Genomic DNA, 21,017 nt, shown 5'->3' with positions numbered 1-21,017 from the left:
ATCAAGAAATCATTTCAATATATGTTTTTGATTACTAATATTATATAATTATTATACACATTTACGAATTTTATGGTGTATGTTAACACCCAGTGATTATATGAACTGTCCACTGGTAATTACGGGGATTATCTCTTATTTTATTGATGAAGATATAAAGTAATGAAAGTGTTAAATTGAGATAACTAAAAATTCTTGTCTTCTCAGGGTGTCATCAATTAGAATCACTAACTAGTAACAGGTGGATTGTGACAGACGTAATGAGTACCAATGTCAAACTCTCACTCAACATACCCTGTGATTTCTTTTCTGCGATTTCTTTGGTGTCTAATTAGTCAACAATAATTTGCATGATATAGTAATTACGTTATGTCTAACATCGAACGGACAATTGAGAAGATCATGCATCTTCATTCGTGTTTTTCCGAATGCCTAGTGTAGTAAATTATTGATCTGAAACATCAGTAATTGATGTTTTTGTCTTTTTTTCACTTACTGTAATACTCATAAATATTTTGTTATCAGTTTTCAATGCAAAACTTCAATAGACTGTTTGCTCAAATAGTGTTACAATGGTACTTTTGGCTAACGAACATCTCAACTTACCAATTTTTCGGTTAAAGAAGATTTTTTCGTGATTTTTCTGCTTCGGCTGGCGAATATGAATTCTGCTAACGAATGTTTTCGTTGATGTGGATGCACATTCTGGGTACATTACATTTGGACGCGGCTGTTTGGACGAAACTCATTGGATGCGAGACATTTTGATTCGTGCTGTTAGGACGTGTGGTTTCAACACGCTCAACGAGTTTCCAAATTAACATTTGCGCGGATGTCCATTCTATTTAGTAAAAAATATTAAGCAGCGTCCCACTTCTGGAATATCTTACTCATCGATACAACTTTCTGATTCATACTTTGCTATACAGGCTCATATCATTCCTGGTTAGGCTTTTGTACCCATGGCCAATATCGAGGATGCAATCGACGTTTTACGGGGACGGGTGAAGATGGCAATGTCCCAGCTATTGACGGATGATTGTGTCGAAACAACCGCCACAGTCGGCCACTGTTTGAGGCAGCAATTTACTCCAATTATAAGCTCATTGCACACGACGAAGCCCGCATAAATGGCTATGCAGAAGCAGCTCATCGACGCTTGCATGCCGAATTCCGTGCTGACCACCAAACTTGTAAATGATCGATTGTAATTATCCTGCAGATTGTCCGGTGTCCAAACAGCACCAGTCCAAGTTTCACGCGTCCAATGAGCTGCGTCCAAACATCCTGCTCCGACACATTCTAACCTAATGGAACCACGTTGTCAGCTGAATTATCGCGCATTTTTTCGTAATTTTCATCAGAACGCGATTGATTTCAATTTACCGCGGGATCTTTTTTCAGATGTAACTTCATTTCTCTTCTTTTGTTTTTGAACAAAACTTTTTAAGAACTTTATAAGTCTTTGACCATTTCACATTCTGGTGGCTGGTGAATGAAAATTAAGCTGAAAAAAAAACTGCATTCTGGAGAAAAAATGGGACTAGACTTGAATTTTTTCCATTGCGAAACCAGTTATTTCAGTGCAAGAATCTTAACACAGAACTGGACGCATTCTAGGACCTTCTTTTGCCTATTTGCTCTGCGTGTATCGCACACAGAAATGAGCTTGCCAAATCACAAATGCACAGAAAAAATTATGACTGGTTTGTGTTCATGGTATAAAATGAAAAGATCTTCAGTATCTTATCTTCCTTTTAAATTCTCAATTATCCAATTTGAAACGGTTCTCTGTAGCCTTCGTTCTTGTTTTTCAGAGCGCTGCCTGGGGTTTCAAAAAAACTTATCTTCAAATTTTCAGCAGTACCTGGAACAGATTAAACGATTTTTCGTCGAAACCTATGGGAAATCACATTTCGCCTAACGAACCTGAAATTCTGAAACGAATCGTCTTCGTTAGCCAGCGTTTGAAATCATTGGTGGTCCGCTGGTCTGAGACCACTGATTAAACAATCAGACCACCGAGAAAAAAATTGTGGTGGTCCGGGGGACCTGTAGAGAAAAACTTTGCACCCTTCTCCCCGTGGTGGTTACATTGATCGCGGAAAAATCTACCACATGAGAATCACCGATCCGCAGTGGATTTTTTATGTCTTTTTGGGCCCCATCAACAGTGACTTTTATTTTTTAATTCTAACGCTGTTAGCTGAGATATTGCTGTAATTATCACTGATAATTTCGTTTTTAATTATCACGAGAGTTTTGAAAACGACAATATTTCGGAATTTTCAACTTCGGAACTTTTCTTACCGATCAAATTCGTATTTATGCTTAACAAAGTTGAAAATATTTCGTGAGTTCTTTGCTGATTTTACACACATTTTAACTATAAATTTATTTATATCAAGTATATATTGTATATTTTAACTATAAATTTATTTTCATACTCTTTCCTATTAAATTGATATAAATTATTTTTCTAGAAATATATATGCAACCAGGTTTTATTCCAAGATCAGTTAGCATTTAAAAAATGCATATTTCACTGAATAATGATGATTTACGGCTACGAAACAATCAGGGACACGCATGAAATGGGAATTTTTAACAAAAATAACTTATAAACGTAGTTATTTCAGCATTCATTCATTATAACGCAGTAATTTTGAATTCTGGATAGAGGTTTGCAAAAGCTTAGACCCGTGAGTCTAGGGATGCTGGAGTTGGGGGGTAATTTTTGGAAATAACATTAAATATTGAAAGAATCGTACATTATTAGGATGATCAGTCATTCCCAACTGGTGTATTGCGGGATTTTCGGGTGCTAGTGTGCCGCGATAAATTTAATATTATTTTAATCTCATTCTATAGGGTTGCCTGACGCAGGGCTCGGTGTTAAAATAATAGTGGGGTCCCTTAGCTCCTATATATTTCTGCTGTGGAAGAGGGGAAAAGAAAATTCAGAAAATGAAAATCATGAAAATTCAGAAAATGAAAAACATGAAAATTCAGAAAGTGAAAATCATGAAAATTCAGAAAATGAAAATCATGGAAATTCCGAATAAATGCTGGAAATAATTCCAGCACATTAAAATTCAGAATAAACGAAAGAAATGATTCCAGAATTGATGAAAATGAAAAACTTATTTCGAAAGAACAATTCCAGATATGGTTTAAATTCAGAATTTATGAAAGAAACAATTGCAGAAATATTTCTTTCTAGATGAAAATGAAGAATTCTGGAATTATTTCTCCCTAGATATATGATAAATGCAGAATTCTAGAGAACTATCTCTGCAATACAAATACAAATACAATGTCACAACAGGCAAAATGCCCAACGAGGTGGCTGATAAAAAGATGCCCATAAAAATATGGACGTCATATATTTCAAAAATGCAGAATTCCAGAATTATTTCTTCCTAAACATAAATGCAAATGTCTAGAATTATTTTTTCTAGATGTGTGTGAAAATGAAGAATTCTGGAATTATTTCTTCCTAGATGAAGATGCAGATTTCAAGAATTGATGAAAAGTCAGAATTTATGAAAGAAATTATTTTTACTGTAAAACACCGTAAAATATCAATACCTCAAAACGCGGGGTCCGGTGCGACCGCATCTGTCGCATACGTTTAAGGGCAACTGTGTCGCATTTTCGAGGACTAATTGTAAATATTTTGAGAATTTTCGGTCTAAAGCTATATTAAATATATGTGGTGGAGCTGTTGTTTGTATTCTGCATAGTCTAAAAATGTTTGTGTTTTTCTTTTTTCCGATGAAAACGTTTGACCTTGACATAGTGATCTCCTGCCTGTAATTACCGACTTGATTTGATGTTGCGTGCGCATTAGAAAATCTTGGTTTTTACTTACGTAAGTAAGGCTATAGACGTATCTAACGGATCATCACTATCAAATTACAAAGAATAAAATTAATTACTGAAGTGATCTCGGAGCCGGGGTGCTCAGAGTGTTCAAGCAACACCCACACTCAGTTATTTAGTAGTACTTATATTAAGTGTTGCCCGGTCGGGCATGTTCTCAAAATAATAGATGCGCGAATCACAATATTTAACATGCTCGAAAAATATTATCACTGGATTAACTTGAGTACATATTTCATATATATACATTGCAATTATAAATATTAAAAAAAACTAAGCTAGGACTCTTGCTGCCATCTACTGAATTCGGGTTCAAACCCCATCGTCGCCGCAGTGGTGGTCGACTGAAGTTAGTTTTCTGTGGTTCCCAATTTCGAGAAGCAAATGCAAGCTATTAAAAAGTCTCGCCGCAGAGAGCAACAGGCCTACAACGTTACAATTATTCATTCATTACACTTCACACACTGTGAGTTGAGAAAAAACTCATAGTTTAAAAAAAATATTGCAGATGGCAGCACTACACATAACAAACATTACACAGAAACAAATTTCACGCAAGGTTAACTATATATACACGCACATCCAATATATATCAATTCGTTAGAAGTTCCGCAGAGGAATATGGACAAGGTGCATGTCTGGTTTAGTAGTAGTATAACGGGCTTTTACCGTGTTACAACCGAGAAAATATTTCTAAATATGTTGAGACTACACATTTGTATCATAGCTGCCAATAAAAGTATTTCTAGGAAATTTCACGGATTGTGTACAATTTTTTCATCGTCAATGAAAAAATTTAAAAAAAAAACGGTGTTAAAATTTTTTGTTATTTTTTTACATGTCCGCGTCGAGCATGAAGTTGCAGAAAAAAAGACATGCCCGTTCGACATTTTTTACATTTTTAGATTTGTCCAGCGCTGCTATGAATGTAAAAAAAATCGCGGCGAGATAATCTCGATACAATAAATATAATAAAATATGTGCCTATGATTCAAGGTAACAAAAATTTAAATTTTTTAAGGACAAGAGCGAACTATTGAATATTATTGAATTCTCAACAATGTCAATTATATATAAAAGGCCCGAAGGCCATACATTAATTCAGAAAAATCTCGAAATTTTCCTCCTGTATTTCCATAAACCTTTTGTTTTCTGATCAGAGCAAATATTCAGCAATGCAGGAAAATAATATATAAAAAAGAATCTATATAAAGAATCACTATTATTATTTTGATAAGTTTGTAGACATATTGAAGCCACCTATCGTAGATCAATTTAGTTTTTCAAGTTTAAACCAATGCCGTGCTCTATTGTTTTTTTCTATACGTACTTATTGACTTACTTATACTTCCCGATACAAGCCTCTGGCCTAGCTCGGCCTAGCAGTAGCGTCCACGTGTGTTTCTGACCCCGTGAAAGGCCGGAAGGAAAACTTTATTTTACCTTTTATTCATCTATTTTTTCATTCCCCCGTCTGGTAATAATTCTTTGTTCTATTTCCTGATCGAGGGCTTCTATTTTTGCTTCATCGAAAGCGACAGCAATGGCTGTTGTTTCAGGTACGAGTTATTTGGAAAGAGAAAGACCAGAAACTCGTTTTCTTTCTTTTTTTCCTGTCATTATTTATTATCATTATTATTTCGGAAATCGAAAGTGGCCCGAATTGAATTCGAATTGGCTTGTTGGATGGACATGAACACATATAATCAATCAGTAGATCAGACCCCGGCGCTCTTCTTCTTATCGATGGGAAAACTGATTGGTTGCCTGTCAAGCCTTTGCCTTACTCTACTTCGAGCTGGATTTTTATGTTTATGTGCATTTATTTATAGATGGGCCTATTCAAGAAAATGTACGTATACAAATCTTTTCAAAAGATGCACAATAAAGACTCATTAATGTCTGGTCTTTTTTTTTGAATAATAATAATAGTTGTTGCAGTCCTGTCAACAGTAATATGATCTAGAAGTGGCATGATGGTTTAGAACAGTGTTTCCCAAAGTGGGCAATATCGCCCCCTGGTGGGCGATGGAATGGTCCAGGGGGGGGGGGTGCGATAGAAGCTATGGACTTAACATAGGATCCTATGGGTTCACTTGAGTTAGGGGGCGATGAGAGGAAAAAAAATTGCTGATGAAGGGGGCGCTGGAACAAAAAGTTTGGGAAACTATGGTTTAGGACAAGGGGTCTTCAAAGCATGGTCCGCGGGCCACATTTGACCTTCGGATCTTTTTTTTCATGGAACGCCGATCATTTTCAGAAAATGGTTCGAAACATTGAAAAATGATTGATTATAGAATTTATATGACATGATGTCGCTCTCCACTTGTTAATGCAAGTTAAACAGGAAACTGGATGTTGTGAAGATATTTCTTTTTTGAGTTGTTGAGTTTTTATGGAAAGAAAAAACTCATTTCCCGGTAGAGGAAGAGATGAGTTTTTCCCTTCATTAAAAAAAATCAACATCTCAAAAAATACATATCTTCACTAACATCCAGTTTTGTATTTATCTTGGATTCTAGAATTAATGAAAGAAATAATTTCTGAATTCATGAAAAGAAGAAACAATTTCGAAATTGACGTAAGAAATAATTTTGGAATTAATGGAAGAAATAATTTTGGAATTAATGGAAGAAATAATTTTGGAATTAATGGAAGAAATGGTTTTGAAATTAATGGAAGAAATAATTTTGGAATTAATGGGAGAAATAATTCAGAATAAATTAAAGAAATAATTCAGAATAAATTAAAGAAATAATTCAGAATAAATTAAAGAAATAATTCAGAATAAATTAAAGAAATAATTCAGAATAAATTAAAGAAATAATTCAGAATAAATTAAAGAAATAATTCAGAATAAATTAAAGAAATAATTCAGAATAAATTAAAGAAATAATTCAGAATAAATTAAAGAAATTAAGAAGCATGTTTGCCCGGTTCGCAAGACGGCCTGGGTTTGTGTCCCGGCGGAGACGTGATGAATTTTCTTTCCGAGCTCGCCTCGGTGTAATATCCAGAAAATATCTGTTTTTTCCTTAATTCTGAAATTATTTCTTTCATCAATTTTATAATTATTTATTTTATCAATTCCAAAATTATTTCTTTCATTAATTCCGAAATTATTTCTTTCATTAATTCCGAAATTATTTCTTTCATTAATTCCGAAATTATTTCTTTCATTAATTCCGAAATTATTTCTTTCATTAATTCCGAAATTATTTCTTTCATTAATTCCGAAATTATTTCTTTCATTAATTCCGAAATTATTTCTTTCATTAATTCCGAAATTATTCCTTTCATTAATTCCGAAATTATTTCTTTCATTAATTCCGAAATTATTTCTTTCATTAATTCCAAAATTATATCTTTTATTCGAATTAATCGTCTCTTTTTTCTATGTTTTCAATCATTTTCTAAAAACTGTTCGGCGGGCCACAACAAAAAGTGACGAGGAACCCAATTGTGGGGAGGGGCCCAAATGCCCGAGGGCCATGCGTTGAAGATACCCGATCCACAACAGAGGTCTTCAGCCTTTTTGTAGCCGCGAGCACTGTCTGTACCCATCATACAGAGCACCCTTACGACAAGTTTTGCATACGAATGCATGAAATCAGAGTATGATTTCAATCCTTGAATGCAATTTTTACGAAGTGTTCAATTAGAATATTGATTAAGTGCTCGCGCACGAAATCGGACACAAGCATCTAGCACTCTGGGTGCTTCAGGGAGCATGGTGGTACTCGCGAGCATGGGCGGAAATACGAGGGGGGCGTGGGGGGGGACATTGCCTCCCCAGCGTCAAAGGTGGAGTCGACTGATCTAATGTATATATGTACATATGAATTGGCATCATCATCATCATCGTGGGCCCCCCCCCCCAGCAATAATGACCGTGTCCCCCAGACTTCCAAGTCTATTTCCGCCTATGCTCGCGAGCAACGAGTTGAAGATGCCTGATTTACAACATCGTTACTCACTGCCAGGAATTTTATCTTGAATTTGGATTATTTTATCTGCGAAATTTACGTACCTCTAACCATAACTTTATGCGTTCAACGAGGAGAAAAAGGTAATAAATTCTGAATAATTTCTAAAAAAAAGTCATCACATAGCATCGATTTCGGACCCAATAACACTAAATCAAAAAAAATAATAATATCAGAAATAATCCACATTCCACACAGAAAAAAGGAAAAAAAAAAATATCCACCTCTTCTTCCGCATCTTCACAAAAACAATCAAAAGTAAAAGTTTCAGTGAAACCGCTACGAACTCGAGCGCCATCTACACGCTTCATAACTAAAAAAGAACGAACTAAAACGCCTTGAAAAAAAAAACCGGTTAACCTCGAACACATAGCGGCGGGCCCTAGTTATTATTATTATTATTATCATACACAGAATAATAATAAATAATCTGGCAACCCAGTGAGCGCGAAACCCAAAGGAAGGAAAAAAAAAAACTGTGAGGGAGGAAAAACTCGAATATCGCTGGAAGGGGACTTCTTTTGAGAAGTGGGGCAGAAAAAGTCCTTTTTTCTCTATTTAGTCCTTCTTTCCCCCCCCCCCTTCCCAACCAGGTCCCAAACAGCAGTTCTCTCTTTCAGTCAGTCAGTCAGTCATTCGGCGGCTTTTGTAGCTGGCGGATGGATCATTGATTGCGCTCTCGCGGGGGGAAAATTCAACGGTAAAAAAAAAAAGTTGCAAAAAGTTGCAAATCCGTAACAGTTTGGTGCCTCATGTTGTGACTCATACAAACACCCTATGGATTTTACATGCGGGACATCTGTCTACGGGAACCGGGTATGGATGATAATTATATTTATAGTCCTAAAATTATTATTTATTATCAATGTGCTTTGTATGATCAATTTTTTTTTTTTTTTCAGAGTGACGTGGATGATTATAAAAATTTAATAATAACCTTAAAATTATCATTTATTTAATTATGCATTGTTATAATAAGATTGCGCTCTCGCGGGAGGGGAGAATTCAACGGTTAAAAGTTTGCAAAAAATTGCAAATCTGCAACAAGTTTGGTGCGTGCAGCTGTTCGGTGCTCATGTGACTCATACAAACACCCTATGGATTCTATGTGCGGGGTATTTGTCAACGGGAAGGGGAGGGGGTGGGGGTATGGATGATAATTATAATTTAAAAATAATCTTGAAATTATCATTTCAGTTATCATTTGAAATTATCATTTCAGTTATCATTTGAAATTATCATTTCAGTTATCATTTGAAATTATCATTTAAATTATTATGCGTCAGGGATCTTTGTATGCTTAATGTTATCTGTGTTTACAAGAGATTGTAGTATTTCGATAGAAAGATTATTATAACATAACTTTTGCATGATTAATGTTATTTGTTATGATGAGATTGCTCTCTCTCACGGGGGAGGGGAGGGGGCAACAGTAAAAAGTTGCGGAAAGTTGCAAATTTGGAATTTTACGGGAAGCAGGTATGCATAATAATTATAATTTAAAAATGATTTATAATTTATAAATGGTCTTTTTCAATTATATTTATTTATTATCATGTTGCATCAATGTATGTATTATTTTTATATTAATGTTATTTGTTTTTCTTTTTTCAGTGTGACAATCACGGAGGGATAATTCTAAAAAGTGCCGTTATGAGCAGTTGTGATCAGTGTTATTACCTATTGGAATAATTAATTATTAAGAATAATTAATTATTGATTACTTTACAATTGTGTGTTGCCAAAGGACTACATATAGAAAAAGTTTACAACCAAGATGACGATGTGTCGTTGTCAGAAACTTATTACGTTGCCTGTTTTGTTGGTGTTATTTGGATATTTACACTTAGTTACGAGTCAAGGTAAGTGTGGAATTTAATTATTTCTTATTAATTAGTCATTTGAAATTATATTGTTTTTTTATGAGATGCTTGAAGAATTTACTTCGAAGTTTAATAGAAAATCTATTGGAGAGTTGGCCTCTTAATCAGGGCCGGTTTCTGGCGTGGACAAACGGGGCATGTGCCCAGGGCCCACAAATTTTAAGAGACTCCAACTCAAAATTTAAGTTTTTTCTGCATATCTACTTTATCATCTTCAATTTTGTAAAATATATGATGAATAAGCAAAGCAAGCAAATGCCACAACAAATTTCAGAATTTATTTTAATTGTTAATTATACATAATTGCTATCCAATATTAACCTGTAACTTTGTAACTACGATTCAAAGAACGCTATATAGGAAAGGGGACTCAAAAATTCATGCTTCCCGAGGGTCCCACCTTATGAGGAACGGACCCCTTCTCTTAACAGAGATGAATTTAAGGTCGGTTGAAAATTCCTAAGGATATAGTTAATGCATAATAAACACAGTCCAAAATTTTGTTGGTCAAGAAGATTCAATTTGAAACGATCGTAGGTGTATGAAGGAGGGAGGGTACTCAGGGAGCCCGTGCCCCACTCCCCCACGCCGACAAAAATCAGAAGAAAAAAAATTACATATCAAAAGAAAATGTCCTTCATATGCTATATTTAAACCAACGTGTTAATTTAAATGCTTTTTGAAGGGTGGTAACTCAAAATTTCTCGGCATGAAAACTTTTGTGCCCCCCCTCCCCTCTTACGCCTTCTGTGACCCCTCCAAAGGTTGATCCTGTGTAAGCCTCTGGTAGAAATAATATAATTTTCTCTTTGTTCACATGAACACATGTACCTATCAGGATGACACGAACTCGATGCAAAAAAAGATTTAGTTTAGCTCGTTATTATAAATCCCGAAATTTTTTGGTCGATCTCTATAAATAATTTTGATATACAGGATATATAAATTCACCCTGGATATCATAATGTGAAAATAATAGCGCAATTATTTTATATTCGAAATAACAATACGTAGTGGTGCTCGAATTATTGGCAATGGTAAAAAAAATCTCGTTTTATAAGAGCGAAGCTGACTGGTGCAATGGCACCGGGCCCTTAAATTTAGGGCACCAAGAAAAACATTAAAATACATTGACTCTAGGCCTACAAGTGATGGGCAAACTTTTCTAGGGGTGGACCAAAAAAGAAAAAAAATTGGCGATCCAATATAATTAAGTTATTGTAAATCTCAATAAAGACTCCTACTACAGGCTACTATTGTTTTAAAATCGGCGGCGTTCCGGATAGAGCATCTAATAAGCGGGCCGTAGTTTGCTTTATAGTCTATGCTGTACTGTAATTGACTAATTATCTTATTTAACTGGTGAAGGACTTTTTAACCTCTTCTTAAAATTGTACCAATTCGTACGGGAAAAAAAGTGTTATATTAATGCCAACATTATTATATCTCCTGTGAGAACCCATACAATATGACAGAGATACTGTAGAGGGCCGCAAATGACTTAAACTGGCCTTGCTTGAGAGGTTATAAACAAGATAGAGAGAGAGAGAAATAATTGTTCTCTCTCAATTGTGCGGTTTATTAGAGAACCACTTCAAAGCATAAATAGTCACACACACACATCAGTATTTTCAGCTCGTCACGCCGCCCCTGACAAAGGTTGGTGTCACCCTTAGGATCCACGACCCACACTTTGAGAAACACTGCCTAAGCCTTTCACTAAGTGTTTTTCATAGATATAGAATGCCAGGGCCGTCTTAAGAGCATCATGGTCCTACGGGGCCAAGTGATTTTTCTGAGTTACTACATAACAAATTTTCGAAAAATTCAACTACTACTCATCTGTCCGAGGCCTCCGGGCCGCGCCCGGGTAGGACCATGCGGTAAGACGGCACTGTAGAGTGCATTTTACAGGGGACAAATGAAAAATATTTCCATTTCCTCGGAGGCGTTAGATTGAAAGTGATGAGAAACTCGAGAATGTTCTGCACTTTCGAGTACAGCCTAACTTCCGAGAATGCATCATTTTAATCCGTGTGATGGAGAGAGAGAAGAACAAAGGCAATCTTTGTTTTAAAATTTTCAAATGAGGTAGAAAAATCCTCTGCCTTTCATTAAATAGTTTTTCCCCCCTTTCTTTTTGCCATTCCGTTATGTTGGAAAATTGCCAGTGATGTCGGTCGGTCATCTTCTCTTATCGCCGTTTCTTTGCTGGAGGTCCTCTTTTTATATTTTATTCATTCATGGCGAGAGAAGAAGGCATGGCCGCGAAAAGACTTATAACGTGTAGATTAAATATGAGACTCCAACTCCATTACTAAAAAGCCAATTAACCGTTGATAGATCATAATAAACTGAAAAACCATTTTTTTTAAAAACGTTGAATGAGTATCTTGAGTAGTTATATTTGAAAGTTATAAAATTTTATTTTCTGCATTATAAAAATTAAATTATCCGTTCCACCTACAATATTACGAGCTTGAATTAACTTAATTCCTACTCTGAATTAATTAATTCAAACTCCATTCGAATTGATAACAGAATACAAGATTTATGAACACATTCTCAGAATAATATTTCAATTGGATATCTTAGTAAGCAATTAAAAGCAAAGCGTTCGTAAAGTGTTTCCGCAGAATCAGAAGCTGTAAATTTCTTCTCTCGTTTTGCTTGAAATTAAAATCTAAACTAAACAAATATTTGCGTTCGTATGGGTTCCGTGTAACAGTCATACCCCATCAAGATTTATGAGCGAACTAAAACGGTGGAAACCTTTGCACTGGCCCATGGATATTTTTCAGGGGATTCCTAGAACATGTGTATATATAATAAATGTTATCTAGAACAGATACTCCTAGGGCCGTATGGCTCTCCTGCGTTTCTATAATATTCCAAGGAGATCATTTTCAAGTGACATTGCGAGTGTGGTATGGAGGTGCAACTTGAGACAACTGCAGAACAAGAGTGAGCTTTTCTTGCAATCAGACTTCATTAATGATTGAATTAGGTGCCAAAGATGGCACGATCTCGTTCTTCTCGGATCCAGCTCCTGCACACGAGCTAAGGCCGATGTTACTAGTAGGTGATATAGCTTGGTCTGCTCTTGGTTGTATAGTATGGTTTCGCAACGATGAAAAGGTTAATTAATAAATCGATTGAGAAACGCTGATATAGAATATTCGAGAGATTTATTTCGAGCTGACCAAACTGAGCTTGTTCAAACAAATGCTGAAGGATCAGTTCTATTAGACAATTACCAATTATGGTTGCATCCCTCTCTTCTTTGAAGTGAACCAAAATATCGATGGCAATGCAGTAGTTACCAGTCAATTAAGATGAAAGTGGATGAGTACGTTCACGGAAATAATAGTTGAGAGAGCTAACATGAATGGCTTGCACCAACGTCTATCTAATGAGACACTAGTGTGGTTAAGATCTGTACTTTATACTCGAAATTCGCTGATAGATACTGACACGTATACTATTGCACTCGATGTTATATTAGCTGCTATCCATTGCAATTACTGATTCCCGAACAGTGTACCACGAATATAAGCCAAGAATGTTTCCGAAAAAAGGTTTAAAAAAGTTTTTTTTTCCGTGGCACATTGACTTTTTTTAAAATCTTCGCAGACATAAACCTCGAAAATTTTTTATACAAATAAAAAGGCCACTACAGGCAAATTGACCCAACGAGGTGGCTGGAAAAATTATGCCTATTAATGTGCTCAATCCCCAATTTAGTGTTTGCTTACGCACAATTTTAGGTTCTAATATGAATTTTTTTGTAACTAATTCAACTTTACCTTAATCACTCAAAAAAGAAATAATTATATATAAAAAGTATATAAGTTTATGCATTATATGGGCACATACTATTTACAATATATTAAGTGTCCGAAAAGAATAAAAATTATTCAATTGATTGTAAAAATTGTGGAAAATACTTTTGCCGCATATCTTTTGCACTCAAAAATGTCGAAAAAAAAATATCACAAAATATGTGGTTTTTAGCGTCACCTATCAAATAAAAACTGAACCATCTGTTGTAATTCTTTAAGTGCAGTTAGTTTTTGGTTTTAAACACGTTTGGAGCATGAAAACGAACAGAATATATTATGATACAAGCAATTATTTGTTTTTTTACTGCATTTTATGAGCCAAAATACCGGTTAATATGTTTTTAAATTTGCAGCTGAATCCTTCTTTCTAAATACCAAAAGGCATATCAACCGGTATTTTGGCGCACAAAATTACACCGGCATGTAGAATTTTAAAAAAATTGTAGTTTCATACTACATGTTGGTCATTTTTATTTTGCACAATCAAAACCAGCAACCCTTTTATTTTAAGAATTGTAACAAATAATTTTGATTTCATTCAATAGATGACAACAGAGTTCCTGGCTCAAAGAAGTTTCTCGTATTTATAATAGCAAAGTATAAAGCTATGAAATGTAAATAAGTTTGTAATATAACCGGGTTTTCATCAGTATTTGTCCCGGTTTTTCAAACGCATGATCTTTACTCCTATCCTAAGACCGCGCCTGCCCAATTCCCGTAAATCGGCTATTATTATATATGCGAGGGGCATTGAAACTCAGTGACTTCTTTTTCGAGTTCGGAAAATTATAATTGGCGGTTTCACTAATTTCAGATTTTTTATTATTGATCACCTCATTCTCTTAGAGTTTTCGTATTTTCGTATTTCTTTCAAAATTTTTATTGATAATCAAACTCATATCACTTTCAAATATGTTATATTTTTCCACGCAAATGTCATTAACTTTTTTTAAAACTTCTTAAAGTAAATACAGTGACAATATTTTTCGGGCGTGTAAAATATCGGTTCTGGCTACTAGTACTACTACTAAACCAGACATGCACCTCGTCTATATTCCTCTGTGGAACTTCTAACGAATTGGTGCATGTGTAGTGAACCTTCCTATAAGGTAGTGTATCGATTCTGGCTGGCATCTATTGAGTTACATGCTCTATTGGGGATGTAAATTTTTGGAGATTTGCCCAGCTCTGCAAAATGCATAGGATATGTCACCGGACATTAGTCGCCTACGCATGGTCTTGCAAGGATGCTACTCTTTTTTTTTTTAATGGCATCTGAAATAATTCCTTGTTTCTTGTCGAATCCCAAAAGCCACCGAAAGAGAAAGTCTTCCACGTATGTTTTACTACATGTTTCGATCCCAATCCATTACATATTTACTCGGTAAAATAATGTCTAAATAAAGGACTTCGAACAATGGGACAATGGACGTGAGACGATTCGCCATTTTTTCTTACTTTTTTTCTCGAAAAGATACTGAATCTAAATTTACCCTTTTGCGACATTTCTGAATCGTTTCTTTTTATTTTTCCTACGTGATCTTCTACAATGCTGATGTTAACATTGTCCAAAAAGAGAGAAGAAAACATCAGAAACATCTTACGGAAGTTTGTTTTTGGGTTCTTTTTTTTCCAATGGCTGTTTTTTGAAACGGTTCAGCGTGTTCTTTATTTTATTTTTTTCTTAACTAGATAGATAACGTATACCCTGAATAAAAGAGAAGTTAGAGAGAGAGAGAGAGATGTCTATGCAATATATAAAAATAAAATGGAGGCGTAGCCATGTGCAATTTCCTGGACCGTGCTTTTTAGATATTCTGATCACTGATTCCAGCATGCTTCCGTGCATCTCTTATTTTTTTTATTTATTTAAAGCTTGCTTGGATTGTAGAGGAAGAAGAGTCAGCTTCGTCTTCCATTTTATTCCGAGATTAGACAGTAGCAATGCTAAGAAAGGAAGGAAGCATTAACTTTGTTCCGGCTGACCATTGCAAATGTAAGTTATTATACAGCCACAGAGGCGTTCGAGGAAACTAGTTCAGTAGATGGCGGAGGTGATGGCCAGATGATGATACTCTTTGATGTAGGGCGGCATTGATGTTGTATAAAAGTTTATTTTCCTGTGTTTCCCGTTCAGTTTTTTTTTTGTTTACCGTGTATTAGTATGCTCCTCGAGTCTCGTTGATGAAGAATAATTTTAGTACGATTATAATTGCTTTATCAGATACTGATAAGAGGTAGTCAACATTTAATTGCTCTCTAAGTACCTTGAACAGTTCATAAATGAGATATGGTAATCTTAAAAATATTATTCAATTTTCTGTGTGTTATAAAAAGGGCTTCAGATTCTGCAGTGGGGCCTTTTCCACTTCAAAATAAGAAAAGGCAGATGACTGCACCAGTATAACACTAACCATCATAACTCTAATAAAATAAATGCGTCAGGGCCGAGTATATGCACACAATACGTTCCTACATGTGTAAATTAAATAGAAATTCCTTAGAGGAATGCTTACGAGCTGCACGTACGGTTAAGCAGTGCCGTCTTAACGCATGGGCCCGGAGGCCTCAAGAAAATAGGGACCTCAGAAAAATGAGAAGTAGTTGAATTTTTCGAGAATTTGCCAGTAAGGGCCTCAGAAAAATCACTTTTTCTGAGGTTCTTTCCGTAAATCATCCCGGGAGCCCATGATGCTCTTAAGACGGCCCTGCGGTTAAGTAGTAAATAGTTGCTGGGCCTAGACGGAGATATATGTAGTGGGTCACCGGGTTAGTTTTTTAGTGGTTCCGTATTGATTTTATTTATTTAAATGAAGTAGCAATGCAAATTTGTAGCGTAAAATAATAAAGTTAAGTTCGATCCTCAGGCAGCCTAATTTTTCAATTCTGATGCTGTAGCTTTGTTCCGCCTTGCTACCCTTGATAGTTCTCCAGGCACACTCACATCATTAGCGCCTAAAATGCTGAGATATATTTGTGTATAAGGTAACGGAAAGAAGGAAAAACAGAAAGTGATTTTGCGGCTAACGTAAAAACATATTAACTGGTATTATGGCACATAAGATTTATAGCGGTTTAAGTATATAAATTAAAAATATACAGTATCTCATACACACACCAATATATTTTTCATTTTTATCTTGCATTCCGGTTTAAAACCAATTTTCAAATGTACTTGAAGAATTATTACAAATACTTCTGTTTTTATTTGATAGGTGACAGTCTTAGCGCAACAGTGTTTCTTAACCTTTTTCCGTATATAATGCATCTTTTGTTCATATTTCTTCCCGAAGACCCACCCCCTTTTGGCCATGGTCTTACATTCATACAGGCACGATAACTTTTCAATCTTTAAAATTCATTTCTGCGCAAATTTATAGCGTAATGCGGATGATAAAATATTGTTAAAGGATAAAGTAGATTTCCAAGACGCTGGACAGTCTGTCACCTCATTTTTCATCATTCAACGTTACATCTAATGATTGAATGACCGATAAAAACTGTCACCTACTGTCATTTCTTACTATAATGGCCACCCTGAATTATGCATTACACGGACTGAGACTTCGAACACTATACACCATTTCATGACCATTGAACCATATATTCTAAGCTGAAATCACCTTTTGTATATTACGACATCTTTTTACAGACACTTTACGCCACTGTCTCCATTTGTGTCCGAACATTATTATTTTTTAAGATTTTTATAATCCGAAAAAAAAGAGAGATTAAGTTTGCTCAAAGGAGAAAAAGTTCCAATAGAAGGAGAAAAAATAATCATAATAATAATAATAATGAAGCAGGTTTTTCTCCTACTGACCTGATTCTTTTAAAGCCCTGAGGTCGAAAAGAGAGGTCCAGCGTGGATTAGATACAGGGAGTGATTTTGTTCTTTCATTGGCTCTTGTCATCAATGGAATTCTTTGTATACATTATTATTATGTAGTAATAGTTATTATTATAGAAAGGAAAGGCGATACCTCCAAGGGCTGTGGTCGTTTCCACGTGAACGATTTGTTATTTTTTTTATGAATATACTTAAGGTAGGGAAATGCGTTTAAAGTACAAAAAATGCGTTACAAAACCGTTTCTTGGGAAACGTTTGAAATGTCAAATGCGTTCCGGTTATTGATCTTACCAGAGCGAGTTACGACATTTATTACCGTATTATCTGTAGTTTAAGACCGATTTATTTCTTATAAAACATTTAATTGCTTTTTTTTTAATCGCGTAATTTGATTTTAGACTTTTTTTTATTCCATATGCAATTTTCTTTTAAATCTATTTCGTCTATGACAAGGGTCTCTAACCTTTCTCGATAGACGAGTATTGGTCTATGTCGAGGCGCACATCAAAATTATGAAAAATTAATTCAAAACTCATAGAAAATTAATTTTAAAATTCTGAAAAATTAATGAGAAAATAATGAAAAATTAATTTAAAAAAGGACAAAAAATTAATTTAAAGAATGACAAAAAATTTCTGAAATACAGAAAAAGTTCTGAAAATCAATGTAAAAAAACATGAAAATTGATATAAAAATTTCTTAAAAACAAATAGAAAACTGAAAAATAAATGAATAAAATTCTTAAAAATTAATTTGAAAATATGAAAAAGTTAATTTGAAAATATTAAAAAGTTAATTTGAAAATATGAAAAAGTTAATTTAATTAAGCGGTTTGATGGAAATTTCACTCATGGTTTAATTGCAGGGATTTTCAGAATTATTTACTTTCAGCGCACCCTTGAGAAGGCCATTAGAATTTCCAATATATCACGGGGTATTTCAACCGATCTCGAAAAACTCCATTAGTACCACATATCGCCATAGCGTGCTGATTACGATTCAGAATCCTATTACACTTTTGAGTGTACCGTTTGAATATGGTAATAATAACTTTGAATATGGTAATTTTGTTGTCGCAGCGCACTATTTAAACCGTTATCTTAATTCTAATCAGGGGGAAGGGGGTGGGTTATACACAATGCTATCATAAAGAATGTTTCCTGACCTGTGAACTTTATAAGACACCTAAATTGAGCTGATACAATTTAAAACTTCATTTAAGTAATTTTTGTGCGCAGAAGAAGATCCATAACGTTATTTACATTAATATAAATTCTCAAATTAGAAGAAAAATTATATCTGCAATAACAACACCTAAATACGTCAAGGTCATATGCGTTTAATGTATGCACAAGTTAAAATATTATTCCCTTCAAATATTTTACACGTGGTATTTCATTCTAACATTGTAGAACTTACACAATGAATAATTATCCAAGCTAAAGAATAGCAGTGTGGAAACATTTGTTATTCCGCATTGATAAATAATTGAAGAAACATGATTTTGCTATGCGCAGCTCCTTTGTTTCTGGTAGCGATATCCTTGACCAAATCACCTCAGAGCTGTGAAAAAAATTATCAAAAGAATCTTGATGTATATTCTTTATAGATACTTCAAGGATATCATCACGGGTGAAAAAAAAAAACAATAACGATTGATCGATTTGTTCGCTATTTGTTCAAGGAATCGATCTCCTTGTGGCTAGCTACATAGTCAATAAGAAATCTTGAGCCATACGCTGTAATAATGGCAGACAGTTGTCGCTTTCTTGAATATAAAACCTTCTAGGAAATGAATTTAATTATTATAGCATGATTCTGGTACATACAATGTCTCCACCGGTTCTTAATGGCGTCGCTCTGGGTGTTCCTTCGAACCGTTATTTCTGGAAGAGAAACGAGATTTGTGCACTAATAAGAAAATTTTGCGGAAATTACACACCTTGAGATCCTTGAAATATGTGGCTCGAGGGTTACGGAAGGACGGGAATCGTAATTTTATGCAATCGGAACGCACTTTTTCTTTTTACCCTGAGCAGGGTTAATAGGTATGGTATACGTACTACATTGAGCGGAATTTGTGAAATGCGTGCTCTTGCTAAGGTCGTTGACAGTCACAGTTTAATGAGCTTTAAGGCTCGTTACTTGTGATTTTTCGTTCTTGTTTATTTTCTTATACGAAGTAGGTCGTGGAGAAAAGAAATACAAATCGATCGGAACTGAATTTAATGTACTAATTTGTCTTAAATGATCGAGTGAATCTTATGCAAAATTATTTACGTGTTTCACTTTCGGATTCGTAATTTTTTATGATAAATTTAATTATTGAATATTTTCTATAATTAGAACAGACATATTTCATCCTAGGATATTTAAAAATACAGTCCGCCCCGCTTAATCGGATATCCACGATTACGGCGTACAATATCCTATTAAGAGGAGTACCCAATGATGCGGGAAACAACTCCAACGTTAGTGGGATATAGTTTGTACATTGAAAACTGATGAAGGATCAATATTAATAAAGTTTTTCGAATAAATGGAGAGATGAAAAATGAAATGAAAATTATAATTAATTGCAATTATCACAATACTTGATATTTTTTACTTTTCATTAAGAAGGTTAGCGTCCTTTATTGGCTCAACAGAGAACAAAAAATAGAATAATTATATGTGTATGTATCTCGAAGACAACTCGAATACTTAAAGAACAGTATCTACTCTCAAAAATGTGTTTATCTTAACTTAGTAACACATTTTCTATCACTTCCAAAAATGTTCATTTAATGAAAACATTATGTGTATAGTGGTGATGTGTGTATTTACCGTTGACTTGTGAAGCGCAATATTTGGTTTAGCGATGTGTGAAAAGTCGTTGAAATTATCATAGTGAGCGGAGCTTTAACATTGTGTCTATGGGAGAAATTTTGATGAAGGAGGCTTTTATCCGTTTAAGTGGATTATCAGTTGTTAGATTAAGCGGGGCCAAAAAACTGTATTTCTTCGTATTTTTATGGTCTGGAAGACTGTAGATCCTCTATCCCCCCCCCCCACATATTAAATTCTACTCACTGTGCGCGATTTCGTCGTCCGCGATCATTTTGAGGAAGCATTTAATCGCGGTAAAGCGAAGGACGCCTGTAAACTCAACTTGGTCAACAATCACCGAATGCCATTTTGACAAATCTCAGGCTCCAGTTGGCCATGGTGATTTGGAATTTCGTATTGGTGCCTAGAATTTTTACATGTGTGATCACTAAATAGAGGTTTCAGAATTTCAGCATTTCCACAAACACGGAAAAGGGATCACCAAGTCGAGAGAAAAGATAATTCAGAACATTTTTTATGGGAAGAAAATATGATCGGCTCGTAGGGCATTTGGCGCCTGAATTTCGAGTACGCGATCAAGCACAAACTCCGATCTCTTCTTTGAGTTCTGTATTGCACACCAAGGTGCTCGTGAGCAACCTGGTAGTACAGTGGTTAGGGAGCTAGCTTCTGACTGTGCAGGTCTTTCAATCCCGGTTCGAGATTCCACTATATACTGTATATATATATATATCATGAGGCC

The 21,017-nt window shown here is 34.9% G+C and overlaps 1 protein-coding gene across 3 annotated transcripts in view; it reads left to right on the top strand.

The window, feature by feature from the left end:
- Positions 1 to 21,017, top strand: part of LOC149068618 (protocadherin Fat 3-like) — a 181,316-nt gene that overhangs the window by 28,764 nt on the left and 131,535 nt on the right. For 2 of the 3 annotated variants that reach the window (XM_089250406.1, XM_089250409.1), the window contains exons 1-2: positions 8,504 to 8,687; positions 9,486 to 9,733. In XM_089250406.1, coding sequence (XP_089106532.1) covers positions 9,649 to 9,733 — 85 coding nt within the window. In that variant the 5' untranslated portion in view covers positions 8,504 to 8,687; positions 9,486 to 9,648. Of the gene's footprint in view, positions 1 to 8,503; positions 8,688 to 9,485; positions 9,734 to 21,017 lie in introns of those variants that run through there. The other variant, XM_089250408.1, reaches the window with a different exon arrangement.

This window comes from Pholcus phalangioides, unplaced genomic scaffold (assembly GCF_987345545.1).
Source record: "Pholcus phalangioides strain wild (caught in Gottingen) unplaced genomic scaffold, Ppha-v1.0 ptg000024l_1, whole genome shotgun sequence".
In the NCBI taxonomy this organism is placed as follows: domain Eukaryota; kingdom Metazoa; phylum Arthropoda; class Arachnida; order Araneae; family Pholcidae; genus Pholcus; species Pholcus phalangioides.
The sequence above is the reverse complement of the archived record's forward strand: the minus strand, read 5'-3'. Positions and strand labels throughout refer to the sequence as shown.